The sequence below is a fragment of the Nelumbo lutea genome, chromosome 6, assembly GCF_056320005.1.
Source record: "Nelumbo lutea isolate HS-2025 chromosome 6, American lotus-T2T, whole genome shotgun sequence".
In the NCBI taxonomy this organism is placed as follows: domain Eukaryota; kingdom Viridiplantae; phylum Streptophyta; class Magnoliopsida; order Proteales; family Nelumbonaceae; genus Nelumbo; species Nelumbo lutea.
Genome location: NC_142689.1, coordinates 4148467 through 4169401, shown reverse-complemented (window position 1 = coordinate 4169401; position 20935 = coordinate 4148467). Strand labels below are relative to the sequence as shown.

General features: G+C 36.7%; 3 protein-coding genes across 5 annotated transcripts; 1 reads left to right on the top strand and 2 right to left on the bottom strand.

The window, feature by feature from the left end:
* Positions 1-1998: 1998 nt before the first annotated feature.
* Positions 1999-9011, bottom strand: LOC148846916 (protein trichome birefringence-like 14). The gene is made up of 6 exons (XM_088950750.1): positions 8872-9011; positions 7318-7442; positions 6833-7070; positions 6343-6552; positions 4568-4763; positions 1999-3738 (listed from the first exon to the last, which is right to left on the bottom strand). Exons 3-6 carry the CDS (start codon positions 6984-6986, stop codon positions 2916-2918), a joined length of 1383 nt encoding a protein of 460 aa, XP_088806876.1. The 5' UTR covers positions 6987-7070; positions 7318-7442; positions 8872-9011; the 3' UTR covers positions 1999-2915.
* A 1707-nt stretch (positions 9012-10718) lies between these two features.
* On the bottom strand, positions 10719-15484 carry LOC148846915 (protein trichome birefringence-like 16). 3 transcript variants are annotated; one of them, XM_088950748.1, is made up of 7 exons: positions 15235-15484; positions 14915-14960; positions 13911-14145; positions 13460-13669; positions 12861-13037; positions 12457-12655; positions 10719-11938 (listed from the first exon to the last, which is right to left on the bottom strand). In XM_088950748.1, exons 3-7 carry the CDS (start codon positions 14062-14064, stop codon positions 11110-11112), a joined length of 1569 nt encoding a protein of 522 aa, XP_088806874.1. In that variant the 5' UTR covers positions 14065-14145; positions 14915-14960; positions 15235-15484; the 3' UTR covers positions 10719-11109. The 3 variants fall into 3 exon arrangements, with proteins under 3 accessions (XP_088806874.1, XP_088806875.1, XP_088806873.1); XM_088950749.1 differs by having other exon boundaries at positions 12861-13040; positions 13625-13669; positions 15235-15379; XM_088950747.1 differs by lacking the exon at positions 15235-15484 and adding an exon at positions 15114-15180.
* A 3266-nt stretch (positions 15485-18750) lies between these two features.
* On the top strand, positions 18751-20277 carry LOC148846914 (uncharacterized). Its single transcript, XM_088950304.1, has 3 exons — positions 18751-18895; positions 19481-19733; positions 19883-20277. Exons 1-3 carry the CDS (start codon positions 18856-18858, stop codon positions 20160-20162), a joined length of 573 nt encoding a protein of 190 aa, XP_088806430.1. The 5' UTR covers positions 18751-18855; the 3' UTR covers positions 20163-20277.
* The last annotated feature ends 658 nt before the right edge of the window (positions 20278-20935 follow it).

Below are 20935 nucleotides of genomic sequence, written 5' to 3'. Positions count from 1 at the left end.
AGTGAAACAAGGTAATCCCCACTCTGCGTGGGAGAAAATGATGATAGGAGAAAGGTGGTGCAAGTTTTGCAATGTCAGACAAAAATCGCAAATTTTGCATCCAGTTTGGATTTACATTGCAAACAAATGGAGCTTAAACCTTTAGAAGCATGGGTGTAATAGGGGAAAATAAAAAAATTGTATCCTAAATTTTTGAGGGATATGCTTGTTGCATCTTTAATTCACTAAGGGGGTGTTTGATATTGTGGTGTTTTATTGGTGTTGCATTTTGAGTTGATCAATACAAATTGTTATTTTTACCTAAAATATCAATTTTGATATTTCTCACACGTATGCATTTTTTTTAATTTAAACCGCACTTATATATGATGTGTCAACACATATTTCTCACAAATCTGTATTGATCAACCCAAAACACAACAACAATGCAGCCATTGTATCCAATACTCCTTAAAAGAATCCATATACAGCATCAAAAGTGGTGTTACCAATTTGCTTTTTTTGGTTCCTTTTCTGCCATGTAAATCGATCTCTCAACAGTGAAACATTTTCATGGATCCATGTCGGATGCTATGTAATCTAGTAAAAAAAATAAAAAAAATCGGATAAAAAAGAGAGGAATCATCAAAAAGGACAATTCCTCATTTAGGCCCGATTTCATAATCGATTTATAAGCTATTTTCCGGTTTATCAGAAAGCAGCCAACCAAACAACAGATTCAACACTGATTCCTGAATCACTAATGTGGCATTGTAATCGACAATGACCCCAAACACCTCCTAACAAGTGTTTTTTAAAAGGTTATGAAAAATCAATTCCTTACATGCAAGTATATGATAAAAGAAATAAAAACTTGATGCCAAAAATGAAACTTCAGCTTATCCGTTTCTCTCTCTCTCTCCACAACCATAGCCATAGTGCAGAGGTTATGATTTATGGGCTGATATTTTCGTAATTATAAAGATAATTTTTTTTAGCAAAGATCCAAAAATAGTATTAATTCCGTCAGGGCGGGGTTAGGCTATAGCCTCATGGGTGGGTTGTTACTTGTGAGAGTTTAGAATTATCCGTCGAATTCGACTAGGAAATGTCATTCTTTAACTTTGAAAGAGATTTCAATCATTGTCAACTGTTTGTCTGGAAAAAATGGAATCACCACGGTGCTTAGACGGTAATAGAGGAAATGAATTTATGAAGAGACCAGAACTCCTGAAAGAAAAACGCGTATAAAGACGCTAAGAGCATGCCCAGATTTCTTGAAAGCAAGCATAAATTCATGGAGAGATATCCTACAGTTTTTGCTTTCAGGAAATCCCGTCTAAAAGCATGATAACCAACTACGTACTATACATCAGGAATATGGGGAGATGTTCCTGATGTGTGACTAGATGTGCTCTCAGTGTGTTTGCATGCCTTTTGATTTCAAGAGATCCGAGACCCTACCCAAAGTTGCTGAGTTTCGTCTAGTACTAAAGTCTCTTCTTTCTAACATGCACGTACACAGACACACAAAATCAAGTCAATGCTCCTTTTAACTGTGGATGACAAAGCCACATTGCCATGTTATCTACTGTCGAAAGAAGTATTTTTCTCCTTCAGAAGAGGAGTGAAAGTGAGCTCCTGACACAATTTGAGTTAATGAAAACTATGTTGCAGGTATATTGGTGAATTGGGTCGCATGTCCTCTCATGAACAGACCGGACAACCATTTCTTGGGCAGTTGGCCTGTTGATGCTCAATCACCTGAATCGGATCTCTTTCTCCCTGATGGATGAACACCGAGGGATTGACCCATTCGACATAGGTTCCCTGCTTCTAGAGCTTCAAGTCGGGCATTTACATCAGGCTCGGGATAGGGTTCAGGACCTTCGGGCCCATTAGAAAAACTAAGAAATTCCCAGGTCAACCTGACCCAAGTTGTACCCCTACCAGCTTCCTGTGTAGAGATTCTAAATCACACCAAAAACAATTTTCATAATGAAATAAATACAAATAGTAATAGAAATCAGTACTAATAGGCCATGGTTACTCTTATAAAAGCATGGATTATCCAGTGTATGATACAACAAATTGGAGAATGTCTTCTATACACTTGGTCGAATACAAAGTTTGCTTCCTGTACATGTATAACCAAATGAATGAAAAGGGAAAACAGGAAGGGAGAATTACTGGTTATATGATCATACAAGAGTCTAAAATGGTCCCATAAGATTTCTTATTTATGAGAGGTGTTCATCATGCAAACAAGATTACCTTGAACTAATTGTTACCCATTAATTAACTGCTGACAAATCAATTGACTCAATTCTGTCTACTCCCATGTACAAGCTGGCTCCGCTGATGCAAGGTAGTAATTGGAAGGCAAACTTGACTTCAAAGAATACCTACTCCCAGTGGTACTTGTGCTAGTGAGGTACAACTAGACAATGAAGCAAATATAACAGGTTCTATAAGACAGAATCTGCTGAGTGGGCCAAAGGAGCAGTTTATGGAGTAAGCAGGAAACGACTAACAAATCAATTGAGAATTTGGATGACATGAAATGAAATCCTTTTAGATTAGCTTTTAATAACATGAACACACAACATCCTCATCTAAATTGGAGTCATTTCAATTCATCAGAGGTAATTATAACGAGTTTCACTCATTGCAACTCTGGAGCTGTCCTTGCTAATATATTTTCTTAACAAGAAGAAATGACTCCATTTTAGATGGTGAATATGTGCTCTCAAATACAAGACAAACATCCCATTTGAGTGGTTTCCATCTCCTGATTTGGCACCACCTATGGGGATAGATAATCCTTGTGGTCAGTCGGTCAATCTGGTGCTTCTGGTTGGTTCCATAGACATTGAGGTATCTCCAAGGCAGACAACATTTCTATTAGAAGGCTTCATCATCAATGCTAATATGGCCTAGAGCTGTGCAAGAAGGATCTCATTCCATGTATCAGGAATGCCTGGTAAACACCAATGCAAGCAATCCTGGATACCAGGTGGAAATTCAATACTATACTGGGATATGTGGCTCTCATCTCTCAGCTGGGAGAGAGCAGTTATGTCTAAAAGCTTAACACTTGTGCCATTCACAGCCCCCTCAGCTACAGGATCACTGGATTTGTCTTGCAAAACTTCCTTCCCTCCAGCCAGTGGGGTGGTATTATTACAGGTTCCCCCAGAATTCCAATCCCCATTCAAGTAATGCCTGGGTGAAATAGTCCTGAAGAAGGCCCTCAGCTGTGGATGTTTTGGGAGCTGCAAGTCTAGCCACTTGACAATACTATAGATTGTGAAATTTTTGGCATCTGCAATATCTGTGAACTTCATATTAGGCACACCACCAACATGCATGACCCAGCGGTTTTGTGTAAGCTTCCATCTGTTCCAATGGTGTCCTGTATTAAGGACCAGCACATCAAACATGTGAAGGTACCGGTGCAGGAATGCTGTTGGACGATCAAGGTGCATAGCATATTCAGTATTGGGACCAGTGATGTTAAGAGGCTCCACATCACAGAGGCAAACTGACCAGTAATAGAGGACAGTAGTATTGGTTTCCTGAAACCAATAAGCCCAACCATCAGGCCTTTTAGCACCGGGAGCTTTGACAAGACCATATTCCCTTCCAATATCCATGACATCAGGCCTCTCTTTGCCACCTGTCAGCATACACATTAGTGATTGGAACTGCTGCCTGCCCAATGAATCCCCAACAAGAGCTACAGTCTTGTCCTGCATTCTGGAATAAAACATCAACATCCATCAAATCAGAACAGAAGAGAACATAGACCATAACTCCTCATTCAGAAAACAGTATAATGCAAACCAGTAACTATAAAAAATTAAAAAAATTAAAAAATAAAAAACAAAACAAAACAAAATCATAGAAAACACTAATGGGACTGAAACATGGCAGAAGAGAACATAGAACATAGTTCCTCATTCAGAAAACAGCATAATGCATAGCAGTAACTATAAAAGAATGCATGTGTCATAGATAGCATGGTCTATGACATTGTAACTGCACTAAAAATAAGTATAGAACCAACTCAGATCCAACCAGACATTTAACTGCATTAAAAATAAGCATAGAACCAACTCAGATCCAACCACATCCTGCCCATCAAAGTCATCCAAAAAAGAGTTGAACCAATTTTGAATCCGAAGTATGAATATTCAATCTAGATGCTACGACTCTAGCCTCTCTACTGAAAATGGGATAATCTCCACAAGACACCAGTAGTTTCTCCCATTCACCCAACAATAAGTAAAGTGACCTTCCAAAATGCACTCTTGACTCGAGGGAAAAAAATTATAGGATCCTAATGATGCAAAGGATTTTCTATTTCTAGAAAACAAGCTATATTTCTGATCACATAAAAGGATGAGATAGATCACCTATGCACTGGAGCTGGAAAATTTTGATAAGGTAATGGAATAGGAGGTTCCCTAGTTAGAATGTTAAATAGCATGTCCATCTCCCTACAGTGACCTAAATGAAGTCTGCAAAACTTAATCTCTCCATTCCTAAGGGGAGGGGGGGAGGGGGGGGGGGGGAGATGTTATACCTTTTCAAAAATTTAGATGCTTCAAAATCTGGCATCTCACAATTATCTGGCTTCCATCTGAAGTTCTCGTAGGAAAAATCTGTGCGTTTGTTCAACCTACAAGCCCACATCTTTGACAACCATTTTTTACAACCAAACCCAGAATATAGTGGCCGTCCATTGTCCTCAACCCATTTTCCCTTGGCATAATTACAGGCTGCAGAAGTACATAGGTAAATTACTAATAAGTAAGAAGTAAATACCACAAGATGCATATGTCATATAGATAATTAAATAAAAATAATTCAGGCATAAATCATGCTGCGCCTACTTGAACAAATTACCAAGTAAACCAAGCAAGACCAAGAAAAGGTTTCAGAATACCTATTTCCTCAAGAAAACCAATTTGGCAATATGACAAAAATCAATTCAATAGATAATAACAGGAGTCTGGTTGTTAAAGTCTATTACAGCTGAAAGGATAACATGACCAAAACAGGATTAGGATATCATAATAAAAACATGTATTTTATGCTATGCAGAGTAAGTAGACCTCAATATATAGGAACAGCAAGTTTGCAAGTTGTAGTCATTCCAAGTATCCTATAACACGAATGGTAAACTCTCAACTCTTGAATGGATCTCTTAGTTATTTATGACTTAACAGAACGTCAGGAAGTACTCTCATACAATTAGGCTATGTTTGGTTTGAAGGAAAATTTAGGGAAAGGAAGGGAAAGACAGGGAAACCAATACAAAAAGTAGAGGAAAAGTTATTAAGAAATTCTGTGAAATTCCTTGAGAATTTTCCCTCAACTTTCTGTGTCCCTATTATTTTCTATCAAACCAAACCATCATTATCATCATCCCTGCCTTATCTAAACTATATGTCAGCTACATGAATCCTGTTTTGCCAATCAGTTCTATTTAAAGCCATAACCACTGTTAAATTATTGGTGCTTAAATTATTTCTTACTACTTCTACCAAACCAAATGCAGCCTTAATAACACCAGAAAGTTGATACTGTAACTGCAACAAATGAAAGAGCTTTTCTTTTGTTTGTTTTTTATTTTTTTTGAAAAAGTCACATCATATAAAAGAGTTAATTGATTGTTTGGATAGTCTGGATTTATAAGTATATGCACCATATGTTTCGTGGGCAAATAACACCACTTTAACAGAACCTTATGGGACATTCTTGTCATCAAGACAGTCAAAAAATATGGAGAATATGGAAATAAACAATTCACAACTTTCTCCTATAGAATAATTGTTGGTTCCCCATCATCTTTTCACTTCAAAGAATAGTTTGTGGTTTTGGAATTCACTGTTGTAAATTCTGTTGATATTTGTTACACTTGTTTGGTTCTTTTTATCCTTCTGGGCCTGGTTTGAGAGGTATCCCTTCCCCTAGCATATTTGACAATAATTCTGTGGCACTACAGGGAAATCAAAAAGGTATATAATGTAATCAAAATAACCATGATGAGTTAGGCTCTTGGTGTTGAACATAATGGTGAGCCTAGTACTAAAAAAAATTCCAAACAGGTAAACTGAACTAATAAAGAAGGAACCCTGGCATTTGACAAATACCAAATTGCGTTGACCAGATTATGGTTAAAAAAAAAGTATCAAAAGTAACAGGTTGTAGAGATTGGCTGCCATAGGCAAAATGCATAAGCTAAAGACATGGGACCATTATCGAATTGCTCTAAGTAGTAAAATAGATATGATAATGGAACCCAAGAGTAAAAAGTACTAACAGAACAAAAAATAAAATATAAAACTACACTACCTTTCTTCTCCACAGAGAGTGTTGATGAATTCCCATTAATTTTACTACTCTGAAGAGAGCTTATGTTTGCAGACCCCAATGGTGCAACTGCACTGAAAGCTTGTTCCATGTTTTCAGTCCTAGCTTCTTCATCTGTTACTGCATACAATAAATCTTCCTTTGTAAAAGTATCTGGTTTTGAAGATGCTGAGCTTACCACATGCGCAATCTCTGTACCATCAACATAAAATCCATTACCCAAAGTTGAGGCAAAGATATGTAGATGCCATTTTGGTTAACTTTCTTACTTCTATAGTTCCTAAGTTCATTAAATCAGAACCTTTTTTCTCAGCAAACAAAATCAGTTGCTTACTATTTACCTGAACTGAAATTTTCTAATTCTCTTAATTCATTCAATGAGCCCTCCTTCATATCAAAGTATTAACTAAAGCAATAACTGAAACTGAAATGAAACATGTCAAATAAATGTGAGATCTAAGTGGAGACAAACCTGAAGAGGGCATCACGAACCAGTTTTGAAGTGGGAAGAATGTGGTGCCAAGTATGGTTTTCTCCCATGCCCATATAAGGAAGGTTGTGCAAATCAAAACAACAAGAGTAAGAGAGAGCTGTTTGCCCCTTGATCCATAAAAGTTTGTTTTCATCCTTACATGCACCAATACAAGAAACTAAAAGCGTTTAGGAGTTATCAAAGTCACACGGTTTTCTTTATCCTTCTCTGCAATTCTCTGTGGAACAGACGACAAAGTCAGAAAATTTGGAAAAAAAAAAAGAACATGCCAATGAACTACTATTTTTTACTTTAAACATTGACACACATCTGTAGAGCCACTCAAAAGTCACCTAAACGAGCACTAAAATTTATCCATGGTATTCAAAATTTCAGATACAGAATGTAATTTTGAGGTTTGGCAACAGTGGATGTTCCAAGTTACAGTCTGAATTTCCCCAAGATAATGACAAATGCACACTCACAGGATTAAGTTCACCCTTGATCCATAAAAGCTTGTTTTCATCCTTACATGCACCAATACAAGAAACTAAAAGCGTTTAGGAGTTATCAAAGTCACACGGTTTTCTTTATCCTTCTCTGCAATTCTCTGTGGAACAGACGACAAAGTCAGAAAATTTGGAAAAAAAAAAGAACATGCCAATGAACTACTATTTTTTACTTTAAACATTGACACACATCTGTAGAGCCACTCAAAAGTCACCTAAACGAGCACTAAAATTTATCCATGGTATTCAAAATTTCAGATACAGAATGTAATTTTGAGGTTTGGCAACAGTGGGTGTTCCAAGTTACAGTCTGAATTTCCCCAAGATAATGACAAATGCACACTCACAGGGTTAAGTTCACCAGATGTGACCCACATCAATCAAATTTCCAGAAAGGTATTTGGCGTAGCTGCATTTTTATGTCCATTGTTTTGTTCAGTGTTTATACTCAAATGGTCATAAAGATTAAAGGGGCACAACCCCCTTCTCTCATGATGTTTATCTATGAATCGTCATTTTGCCAATTCTATAATCAGGGGATGTTGCAGAAATGCCACCTCTCTGATGTGGCACATGGAAAAGTGAAAAGGCAGAGGAAACTTTTCTGACTTGTTGCATCCTAATTGCAGCAACTTTTTTAGTAATAAAAGTAAAACACTTAAACCCCTCATCAACATTATCTCTACCAATGGGTATCTGGCAGAAAGCCTTAGGGTATTGTGTTGCTAATTATGATGAAATGCAACGGGCATAAAATGAAACTATTCCAAAGGCCTTCTAACTTTTGAAGTTTATGTTTGTATTGGCACATTATGGCAAAATGCAACCAGCATAACGTCTATCACGATGAGATTGTTGAGAAAGCCTACAAAACAAGCTCGTTCTGTGACTGCTTCAATTTCCAAACTTCCTGCTATAACCATTATAATAGATTTTAGTTGTACCAAGTACCAATCTGACTTTGGCCCAACTGCAAAACATTTGTAATTCGTTATGCACAAGATCTTGGGTAGCTTGAAAATGCCTAGAGGATCTAAAGGATAAAGTCAGATGGGTAATGAACTCCAATCTTAAGAAAACCACGCACAACGGCACAAGATCTCAGGTTCTCCCTGCTGGTGTTATAACAAGCCTGGGGTATGAGTGAAACTGTGAATGGCGTCAGTGCCCACCATTTAACTCGGCCCCGCTACTAGTACTAGATGTCCCACCCATTGAATGCCCGTGAGCATTCGATGTGCGATAGTCTTTGGTATGACAGAAAAGTAAGAGAAATAGAAAACAGTTTGTAATTAAGAAAAGGCATACATATCTACATTGAAATCAATACGAACTTAGCTGGGATTATTCCATTTACTGATCAGGGGTTAAAGGCTCGGCAATATGATTTTCTGGATATGTTTTACGCGTTTTCAATCAAGCACAATTCATTGTATGCAAGATCCGGAAAGAGAAAAGAAATTTGTGACTAGATGAATCGATTCGATTAACAGAAGCTTAGCTTCAGACAGCAAGAGAAAAGAAGAGTACCTGTATCAAGAAAACGATCACGAGATGGGCAGTGGGCGAGCGAAGAGAAAAATCGTAGTCTCGTAGAGAAGAAAATTGAGAAACAAGTAAACGAAACTGAAATAGTCGAAGGAAGACTAGCAGACTGCATTTGCATTGTTCCCACCGACATGAATTCCAACTATACTCTTCTTTTTTTTAAATCGTCTTTTCAAGAATTCCGGATAGTAGTTGAACTTGGGCATTTGAGTACGCAGGATCAATGGTAAATTCTTGGCATACTATTTGGACGATCCAGATCATCAGTTGAAATTTGACACAATCATTTTTACGGCTTAAATCTGTGGCTGAATATTGGGAATCATTTAAAATGTCCAAATCGATAGTTATAATTTGGATAAAATTATATAATTTGATTGGGAAATATGTGCTTAATTTTATAGGTCGAGTTTCCTTAAAATAAAATTTCACAGATCTACACATGGACAATATTTTCTTATGAAATTATTATTCATTTAAATTTTTTTCTTTTTTAGATTTTATGTAAAATCTATAATGCATTTACTACGCACTCAGCAAAATATATGATTTAGTAAGTATACTTTATTAATATAAAAGTACATTTTATTAAACATCAAATAAACAGATTTTAATATGATGAATTAAGATTTAAATTTAATGTGCAACCAATAGCAGTACTCTACAGTTTATGTTTTATTGCCTGATCTTAACATTTGGTTTTAGAAAGAATGTATTATAGAGATTCTAATACAAAAAGTAGTAGCACTTAATAAACTAAATAGATAGTAACACTGGGGAACAGGATAGCATGGCTCTAATTTTAGTCACAGTTTCAAGGTGCTAACTGATTGGTTGGTATGGCCTCCTGCTGGTTTCACATCTGCGCCCCACAACGTCCCACAGCTCATCCTCGCCGTTTATTGGGAACATCTCCCGAGGATATACTAGAATAGATGATGTCATCATTGGGAGATGTACTCAATACACAGTGGGAATGTGCTGTGGGGCGCAGATCTGAACTCAGGTTTGGGATCAAATCCTGCCTGCACCAGGGTTGGGGGATGGGCTACTCCTGTTGTGTAGTCCCGTGGAGCAAGTAAAAGTTTATAATGCTTTATCTGCTTTACCCTGGAAATCTCCTACTAAACTGTTTCCTTAAAGAGTGTAGAGAGTTGTTATGGGTTACGCCCAAGAAATTCCTCAGTGATCAAAACGAGTATCAAGGAACTGTGGTATGAGAACATTGTCCAAACAGCTCAGCATTGGTTTTTTTTTTTTTTTTCTTTTTCTTTTGAGTTTTGATACAAGAGGTTATTGGGGGCGAATTTCTAGTGGCACAGAATAAAGGAGTTCTAATTTGGCACATGGAAGAGATGAAAAAGATAGGGATCTAAGTTTTAAGTCTAGATTGTGTCACTGGTGGAAAATGTACTGGAAATAGCAGCTATAACCAGAGAAAAAAATTAAGACCATAGTAGATAAAAAGAATCATTTATTCTGTCTTTCTTTTAATCCAGGGGTGCAATGGTAAAACTTGGGTTGACAAGCATGAGAATGTTGGTTCAAGTCCAAGAGCAACCCTTTTGTGCAAAAATGAGGCCAAAAACTAGGTATGTATCCAGAAAAAAGAATTCCATTCTAAGAGAAGCCACAAAAGAATCAAACAGCTTTCATCTTTCAAATGGTCCTGTAAAGAAGGTACTTATAAAAAATAGGTTCTGTAAAGAAGGAAAAACAATCTGCAGAAGAGAGTATGGAGCATCATTTGTTTGGGGGTAAAAGAGTATGGAAAACCAATTGGGTGTTCAGATATACAAGAAGGTTTCATTTGAAGCCACAACTTGGTCTTTAAGAGAAAAAATAGTAATTACTTAAATTTATTGAAACCTCAAAAGGTTTCATTTTACATGTTCTCCAACAATATGAAATGGCTCCATTTCAGATGAACCGGTGCTCTCAAGTGAAATGGGAAAATATAATAAGACCATTTCATCCTAAGTGGTTCCCAAACACTCGTGAACATCCCATGGGCCATAATTTCGTGGACCTTAATGGACCTAATTAAGTATTGGGTGCCAAACCCCTCCTCTTAACACCACATATGAGGATAGATCATCATTATGGTCAAATGTTTTATCATATCCAGTGCTTCAGGTCTGTATTCTCAAGAGATTGAGATGTTTCCTTCCCCGGCAGAGATTTTTTTTTGAAGACTTGACTGAGAAACTGTCATTTGGCCTATAATTGTGCAAAGAGTATCTCATTCCATGTATCAGGAATGCCTGGTAAACACCAATGCAAGCAATCCTGGACACCAGGTGTTGCTTTAATGCTGTACTTGGAAATGTGGCCCTCATCTCTTAGCTTGGAGAGAGCAGTTATGTCCAACAACTTCACATTTGTCCCCTTCACAGCCCCCTCAGCCACAGAATCACTGGATTTCTCTTGCAAAACTTCCTTTCCTCCAGCCAATGGAGTGGTATTCTCGCAACTTCCCCCTGAATCCCACTCCCCATTGAAGAAATGCCTAGGTGAAATAGTCCTGAAGAATGCTCTAAGCTGTGGATGTTTTGGAAGTTGCAAATCTAGCCACTTGACAACACTATATATTGTGAAGTTCTTGGCACTTCCAATAGTTGCAAGTTTCCTATTTGTATTGGGAACACCTCCAACGTGCATGATCCACCTATTTGCTCTAAGCTTCCCTCTGTTCCAATGGTGTCCTGTGTTGAGGACCAGGACATCAAACCTGTGAAGGTAATGGCGCAAGAATGCTGCTGGGCGATCAAGGTGCATTGCATAGTCAGTGGCTGGGTCCTTGATATTAAGAGGCTCCAAATCACAGAGGCTTGCAGACCAGTAATAGAGGATAGTAGTATTGGTGCTTTGGAACCGATAAGCCCAACCCTCAGGCCGTGTAGCATGGCGAGCTTTGACAAGACCATACTCCTTTCCAACATCAATGACATCTGGTCTATCTTTGCCACCTGCCACCATGCACATTAGCGATTGGAACTGCTGCCTGCCCAGTGAATCCCCGACAAAAGCTACAGTCTTGTCCTGCATTCTGGAGTACAATATCACCATCCAAGAAATTGAATAAAATATAATTTCACCAAAAAATAATAATAAACAAAGACCATGGGTTCTAATTCAAGCTACAAAATAATGCAACTCAATAACAACAATATCAAATAAGAGAAGGAAATCAACTGAGGTTCAGCAACACCACCACCGTGTCTAACAAGCCCATTAGTAAGTAAGCAAATCTCAGGATTCAGGTTATGGGCCAGAATAGCTTCTCTAATCAACCAGATAAGCAGCTGAGGTTCACTGTCCATAAATGCCTTTCCACACACCCAAGGGACACATGGTTAGGTCTTAAGCATTCAAATGACACTTCTTTTAGAACCTGTCATGTTTCTGAATACCTAAAATGGTGATAAGCCAGAGATACATTGGAGTTAGGAAAATCCTGACAAGGTTTCCTAGCTAAATATCAATTTTTAAATGCATCACTCTACAAAAGGACCTCCATTGCAGAGAAATTCAGAGTTGTATCCTTCTTAAGGGACAAAAAGGTACCTTCTAAAAAATTTAGATTCTTCAAAGTTTGGCATTTCACAATTTTCTGGCTGCCATCGAAAACTCTCATAGGAAAAGTCTGTGCGCTGGGTCAACCTACAAGCCCACATCTCTGACAGCCAGCGTTTGCAACCAAACCCAGAATACAATGGTCGTTTATTGTCCACGACCCATCTTCCCCTTGCATAATTACAGGGTGCTGCATTGGATCAAAAGCATTTAATAATTACCAAGGACAAAAATAAAATACTGCAAGTAACATGTAAATAACACCAAAATTATTTGCAGAATGAATCTGCTTCCCCAACTAGAACGAATTACCAGCACAAGCAAACATTATAGAGAAACAGCACCATAACAGAATAGCAGTTTAAGAGATGTTCCTTAATTAACAAGGACTTCACCTTTCTCCTCCACAAGAGTCCCTGAACTCCCATCATCCTTTCCCTTCACAGAAGAGGTGTTGGTTTTATGAACCATTGTTGCTACTACCTTGACATTTTTCACTTGTTCAGATCCATCTTTTTCTTCTAGGCCTGGTTTGAGTGTCAACCCTTCCCTTAATGCATTTGGTAAAATTTCTGTGCACCAAAAAGAAAACCCAGAGGGTTAACATGGAATCAGGGGTTTCATGATTATCTTTGCTTTTGATGTTGGACACAACAACAAGCTGAATGCAGTGGGCCATCCAAATAGGTGTTCTGTTAAATTAATGGAAAAATAAATAGAAGCCTTCATTCTTGACGATTCCCAAATGACACTTATGAGATTATGATAACAATCTTACAGTAACAGGCCAAATAACTAGGAATCTCCAAGTACCAGAACAATGATTCTGGACTATGTCCAAATCAAGAGTTGCTTATGAACTGAAGAATCCAGATTGATCACCATAAGCATAAAGCATGAAGCAAAGATAGGTATTATCAACCCAAAAGTTGCTCAAAGTTGAAATTAGACAAACTAAAGAGCAAAAATTATAAGCACAAATAAGACATACTACCTTTCTTCTCAAAAGAGGGTGTACTTGGATTACTATCAGTTTTACTCTTTTCAGGAGAGTTCATGTTTGTAGGTGTTACCACAGAGAAGCTTTGTTCCCCATGCTCAGTTATTGTTTCTTTGTTTGGTTCTGCATATGATAAATCTTCCTTAACATAAATATCTGAGTTTGAAGATGTTGCACTCACAAGAGGTGTGCCCATGAGTATTTCTGCACCACCAGCAGAAAACACAATGGTAAATGTTATATAGTGCCCGTTTTGGATGCCTTCTGTAGTTTCTAAATTCATTTCAAGTCAAAATTGTCATCCAGAAAGCAAAACTAATAGTTTAATATTTACGTCAAATTGTCTAATTCTCTTAACTCTGTTACTTACATCCTCAAATATATCCAAGTATTAAAAATGAAAGAAATTATATTAATTGGAAATGATATGTGAGTGGATATTAACCTGAAGAAGGAATTGAGATCAGGCTTTGAGGTGGAAGCAATGTGGTGAGAAGTGGCGTTTTTTCCCATGCCCAGATAAGGATGGTTGTGCAAGCCATAGCAACGAGAGTGAGAGATAGTTGTTTCCCCTTCAAACCATAAAGCCATCTTTTCATCCTTATATGCCCAAAATTTTATTTTAAAGGCATTCAAGTGTCACCAAACACAAGAGGTTTCCTTCAGCGTCTTCTACAATCCTGTGTAGAACACAAGAGAATAATAGTTCATGAAATATGTACAACCCAGGAGGAACATGCCAATCATTCTAAATTTCAAATATTGAAGTTGGAAACTTTGAAATCACTAAACATTCATCTGGAAAAATAAAGGTACAAGAACATAGATTGTCCAAAAAAAATGAACATCCAAGGTGCATCTGGAGGATAGTTTAAAGAAGCTCTCACAAGCTGATGTCTCTACCAAACCAGAAATAACTATTATATAAGATTTCGCTCTGGTCAACAGGTTTTGCTAAGCAATAAGTTGGTTCTTGCTCATGTCTGTCAACAATGTACTTTATTGAACATAAGTTCTTTGTTATCACAAAAAAATGCATACTGGATACTTGACATGAAATTGTTAGCCTGTAGAACTACCTTAGAGAATAGGACTCGACTCAATAAAAGCCTTTGTCCCAATCATGTTGGGTCAGCTAACCCAGAGAATCTAAAAGATAGTAACAGAGTGTATTTCTATAATGTCCATAAACAAGCTCATAAATGTCCTGCTAGTGCTGTTAAACATGTTCGAATTATGTTTATCGCATAAGTCATATGTTCCCCTAATTTAACAGTGGATATGGCACTGAACAGACCGAAATAGCAGAACAGGTTCATGTAGCCAAACCCATATAGTTGGAGAAAGGTATAGATGATGATGGCATATGCTCTCCCTAAATTAATCCTGCAAATGATTTGTCTTGCTAATAGGAAAGAAATTCTAATGGTGGAGAACTTTAGCTCTTACCAGTAAAAGTATTAAACTTCCTACCAGAATTTCTTCAGAGGAGCACCTGCCACAAAATTTCAGAACTCAGAATGCTGTAATGTTTTTTTCTCCAGCACAAATTTACGTGTTCTTAGTAAGAAATGGATAATTCTATGCATTATCCAGGAAGAAAGAAGAAAAACACAAACTAAGAAAACAAGCAACATTGCATCCTAACCTAAAAGCAGAACAAGCTAGAAGAAAAACAAGCTAAGACCCATTTCTGAAATCCTGTTCAACAGTGTCTGCAATGAAGTTAATGGAAGCTTAGCTCCAGAAGAACCAAGATACAGACGTACCTCTGATAAACCGAAAAAAAAAAGCCGAACCAAATCTCGCTGGAGTTGCAGAAGATGGGGAAATTAAGGGTAAAGAGTCCAAGAGAATATAGCAACAGAATCTACAAATGAAATAAAAGTAAGTCAAAAGCCAGAAGACTCTCACACAGAAAGAGAGGTGAAACCGTACAGAAGAAGGCGAAAGTTGACAATCACGAGAACCAAGTATTCATCAACTTATTACCAGAAAGAAAAGAAAATAAAAATAGATAAAAGCCATCCACAATTCCACTTGAGCAACATAACTCATTCCGACACAAACGACAAACTGGAAATCAATTTATTGACAGCCGTCAATGCTGTCTTGACTCTGCTTGCTTGACGCGTACTCACTTCCAGTCACATGAGTGGAAACTTTTCGCGACTTTATCCCTGTGAAAAGGCACGCATCACGAGGCACGGATGTAATGTATAAATCCCAATCTGACGTTCCAGAATTCTATTAAATGGTATCGTGACGTGATCCAATAAACTCACCCTCATTGAGATTTATGAGCTAAAAAACTCAGCGATATGCAAATTAGTATGGTACGGAACGAAAAGGTATGTTACCAGAAAAACATTGACCAATCAGAAACGTTGTTAATTTGAATGAATACCAGATGATCGGTTAACACTTGTTGAGTCATTCCGCATTCGACTCATTCCATTCGTTATATACAATAGTAAAGTCAGTTCCAGTTGAATTTATTAATATAAACTCCGTACAGAATATTACAGTAAGTATTTGGCTTGGTGGAGACCCCCACTATGCATTCGGGTGTGTCATGTGGAATGTTAAACAAAAATTTTCATCTGATTTAGACGATTAAATTAGGTTTGATCTGTCATTGAACAACCCGTTTTATCTGGAGCTTCGGCGATAGGAAGACTTTTGTGATGGCGTGTCGGGGCTTTTTTTATTGGAATTAGAACAATAAATTATAATTAATTTGTTTTTTTGTAAGGGATATGACCTAACTTGTTGACAAAGTTAGAGTGGGATTAGTTTTTGAGTAGAGTATGTATGAACTTTGAATGTAGATTTTTTTTTTTCTTTTTAATATATGAATCTGGTCTGGTTTGCATCCCTAAATTGGTATCTAAAATGAGTATAAGAGAAGGAGGTGAACGATGGCGTAAGACCGATTTCATGGAAATGACAAGTGGCTAAGTCAGTCAACAACAGAATCATACATGGAAATTGGAAAGAGCTGGCAACGAGCCGAGTTCTTCAGGAGTTATTCGAATTCGGTTTGGCTTAGTTTCAATTGAGTTTCGAGCTGAGCTCGAGCCCAATTCACATGCTCAATTAAAAAATGAGTCGGCTAGATTATATATGTATATATATATAATAATAAAAATATTATAATTCTTAAAATTTTAAATATTAAATAAAATATATATTTTTATATATATTTTTTATTTTTATAAAATATTTTTTCTCAAAATTGAGCTTGAACCGAATCAAGTTCGAGTCTTATAAAACAGTCTCGAACCGAGTTTGAACTTTATACTATTCAGCTCGGTTCCGGTCGAATCCACCCCTAATTGGAATGGCCAACAGTTTTTTAGCAGAAAACTGGAATTCGTTTGCCAAATAGGCCAGTTGGCTTCTTCAAGGTTTAGAATTGTTTATATTTTGTCAGGTTGCTCTCTCCCGGTTCGGGTAGGGTGACTTGATCGGGTTCATATCCGCCTAGTGGGTTTTTTTTTTTTTATTGAGAAATGGACTTTGAAACGAGGATGCATTTTGTAATTTTACAATTTGTACGGATATGAGATGCCTAATAGGATGTGGTATTAAACTAAATTTGATCCTTCCTAGTCCCGACCACCATATTGTTTGAAAGAATGTGTACTATTTGGCAATTGAATTTGATTTGAGTTTTATGCAAAGTGTAATTGATAGTTTATTTGATTTTTATATGTTTAATTTAATAGTTGAATGTTATAATATTTGTTCATGTTATTTTACTTGTTTAATAGAAAATAGATATGAGTTCTAGACCCAATCCCTTAACCCAACCTGTCCATCCTCAAATGTGTAAAGAATAGTTAGGGTTAGGGTGGCTTTTGCATTTTCATGTAGAGAGAGGATTTATTGTTATAGATTAAAAAAAAAAAAAAAAGATAGTGGTTGGGAGGTCTAGTGAGCTGGATTCTTTAAATATCTTTCCAAAAACCAAATTTTGAAAAAGAGAAATTGTCTAAAACTCACCATGAGTTTTCAGTATTTCTCTTAAACTCACTACAACTTTTCAAAATGTCAAAGCTCACCATGTCACTAACTTGACGTTAAACAAACTAATGGGCGTTAATATATTACCGTTTTAACCTTCATAGAAATATAAAAAATTATTTTCAAATTATAGAAACTATAGAAATTAAAATTGTAGAAAAACGCCAAAAGTTATAGAGAACACAAAAATTGTAAATAAATAACAAATATACAGGAAAATTTATAGATTGTAGAAAATAGAAAATTGTAAAAAACAGAAATTATTAAAAAAATATTGGAAATTATAACAAAACATTAAAAATGCAAAAAAAAATCAAAAACTGAAAAAGACTAATTTTCTTCTAACTCACCATTCAAAGATAATTTGGTCATGAAATTTGTTATTTATGCTAACATGGACACCTCTGTTAAGAAGCATTAACGGTGCACTAAGTGCACTAACGGAATGTGAGTTTTGAAAAATAAAAACTTACTGATATGATGAGTTTTAGACATTTTGAAAAGTTGTGGTGAGTATAAAAATATTGAAAACTCATAGCGACTTTCAGACAATTTCCCTTACTGGTAAAGCTATCGATAGTTCGATACTTGAACCATGGTAAATCTTCACCTGCGGAAGAGGGCCACAAGGGACTCACATTTTCACTCTTGATAGAATGCTTGTTCTGAGAATAAGCACTTATTTGAGAATCACAAATTTTTGGAGTTATTATGAAGTGTTTATTCAATAAGTGTTTATTTCTTTTATGGCCTATCTCGGCCCATCGCATTATTTTTAAAAGACCTATACTACCCCTAGTTTAAAATAAAATAAATTTGAAAGGCAATATAAGCACTTTGCTTCTGGTCCATCCACTGTTCCAAATGAAGCTAATTGGTGTTTGGAATGGATTCATTCATATTCATACCGAGCCTTTTCCCACGGACCCCACCTTTGGTGGCCTCAAGTCAATTACGTAAGATGCTGAATCAAGCCCTTGATATTGGATAACCGGTCAGCGGACGGAGCGGATCACAAATTTTGAGCCGATGGAGGACACGTATGGGTGAGCCGATGGACAACTTACCGGGTTAACAAAAAAACGAATTAACTGAATTTCATTGCGGGATAACTCAATATTTATAAATGGAAATTGATTTTATTCAAAAAACGGAATAAGAAATTCGGTTTATTAGGTTCGGTTTTCAACCGAATAAACCGAATGCCAACCCCAAACGCGCAGTCTGCGTGCCGTTGTTTTTACGCCGCAGTACGTTTTTGTCAACTTGCCTTCAATATATTACTATTATTTAGGGGACTACTAGGCCTACTAGCCAGCCCCATATCCCAAAACAGGCCGAAGCTTTCTGCGGAAAAATCAATGGCGGACCGAAAACCCGAGCCTGGAGATTCTTCCTCTGGTATTCCTTCTCATCATTTTTCCTTTGGAATTTCATCGTGGATTCTCTGTTTATCTGATCAAACTGCATTTGAATTCTCATGGCGACAAGGTTTGGTGGCTTGAGAGAAAGACTTTGAAAGTTTTTCCTCTTTCCCTTATTAGTTACCTGTTTCCCTTGGTTTCTCCCATGGATTAGAGAATTTTGAGATTTCTCAAAGTTCTAGCTGATAGGTTTGTGCCCAAATGATATTATTCCTATCTGGGTATGTCCTTTATAAGAGTAAATCCTTTACGCCATTTATGGTGTCTGTTTTATCAATTTCTGTTAACTCCATCTGCACTGCCGCCATTGTTTTGATCACTATAAATCCTCTTTATCCCTCATCTTTTTTTTTTTTTTTTTTTTTTTTTTTTTTTGTAAATTCTCAAATTTTTAACATGTTTCTAAGAGCCCATCTTAATTTAGCTTAGTATTTTTTTTCTTGAATTTATTGCAAATTTCCCTGTTGCTCAAGCACGCTATCCTTTAAATTCTTTGAACGGAACCAGGCCGGGAGAAATTCTTAATATATATATATATATATATTTTTTTTGGTCTTGCTAGAGAAAGGTATAAAAGGACCTAATCTGATTGAAAGAGTGAAGGAAGAGATAGAAGCAATAGTACACTCTGAGAAATCACCACATCATCACAAGGAAACTCATGGAAGAAGTGATGATATAGATGAGAACACCCCAATTGATGAAGTCAAAGGTCCAGGTTTCTTTGAACGGGCAAAAGAGGAGATTGAAGCCATTGTTGAAGCAATTCACCCAAAAAAAGAATCCACCGGCCAGAAAAATTCTACTCCCTTGGGGTAAAAGGAGAGGCTAACTATAAAATCAAGAATGTTTTTTATTTGCCTAGCAAAAAAAAAAAAAACAAACAAAAAAATAATGTTTGTGTTCCTTTTTCTGATAAACATTTTGTATAAATTTAACTTATTATTGCAATTTGAATGATAAGATTCCTGCCAGAGAAAGATGTAAAAGGACCTAATCTGATTGAAAGAGTGAAGGAAGAGATAGAAGCAATAGTGCATTCTGAGAAATCACCACACCATCACAAGGAAACTCATGGAAGAAGTGATGATATAGATGAGAACATCCCAATTAATGAAGTCAAAGGCCCAGGTTTCTTTGAACGGGCAAAGGAAGAGATTGAAGCCATTGTTGAATCAATTCACCCAAAAAAGAATCCACCAGCCAGAAAAAATCTACTTACTTGGGGTAAAAAGAGAAGCTAGATATAAATTCAAGGATGTCTGTGTTCCTTTTCTGATAAACATTTCTCTAGATTTAACATATTGTAATTTGAATGATAAGATTCATATATTGAAATTCCTTTTTTCAGCCTTTCAATGTTGTTAGCTTCATTTGAGCTGAAGAATTTATGTTCAGAAAATTTTGATTGGTTTTCTATTTCCATTCTTGTTGAGCATCAACTACTGTCAGTGGATTTGGGATTGGAAAGATTACCTTTGGTTCAGGCAGGTTATGTTCTAGTACCCGTTAGAAACTAGTCTTGAGTGATGCAGTCAGGCTCCAAGGAGCAGCTTTTATTATTTATTTACATTAGTTGATAAATCAGGTCGAGGTTCCACAAACAGCTGATCCAGTGAGGAAGTTTTTCATGATCCAGCTATAATATGCATGGGAGAGTAGGAGGCTGTTTAGAACATCTGCATTTTGGCTTGGCACATCACCCTTTAAGCATGTGTTAGGTTTCAGCTAAGTGGTTCATTCTTGGATGGTGAAATGAGAGCTTTCTCTTTTTCCTAAAGAGGGTATTCAAGGCAGTATTGAGAGCTTACATGTATATAGCAAAATAGGACAATTTTAGAAAGGTAATACCTTCTAACCATGTGGAGAGTTAAATAAAATGCCAAAACCAGACTATCAATTTGATAGGCACATTCTATTGGTCACATATATATTGTTGGTATCCATGTAAGCTCCCAATACTGCCAACAATATTGAAGGTGCAGGTTGTTCAACAAGCTTTGATTTCTGACTTTTA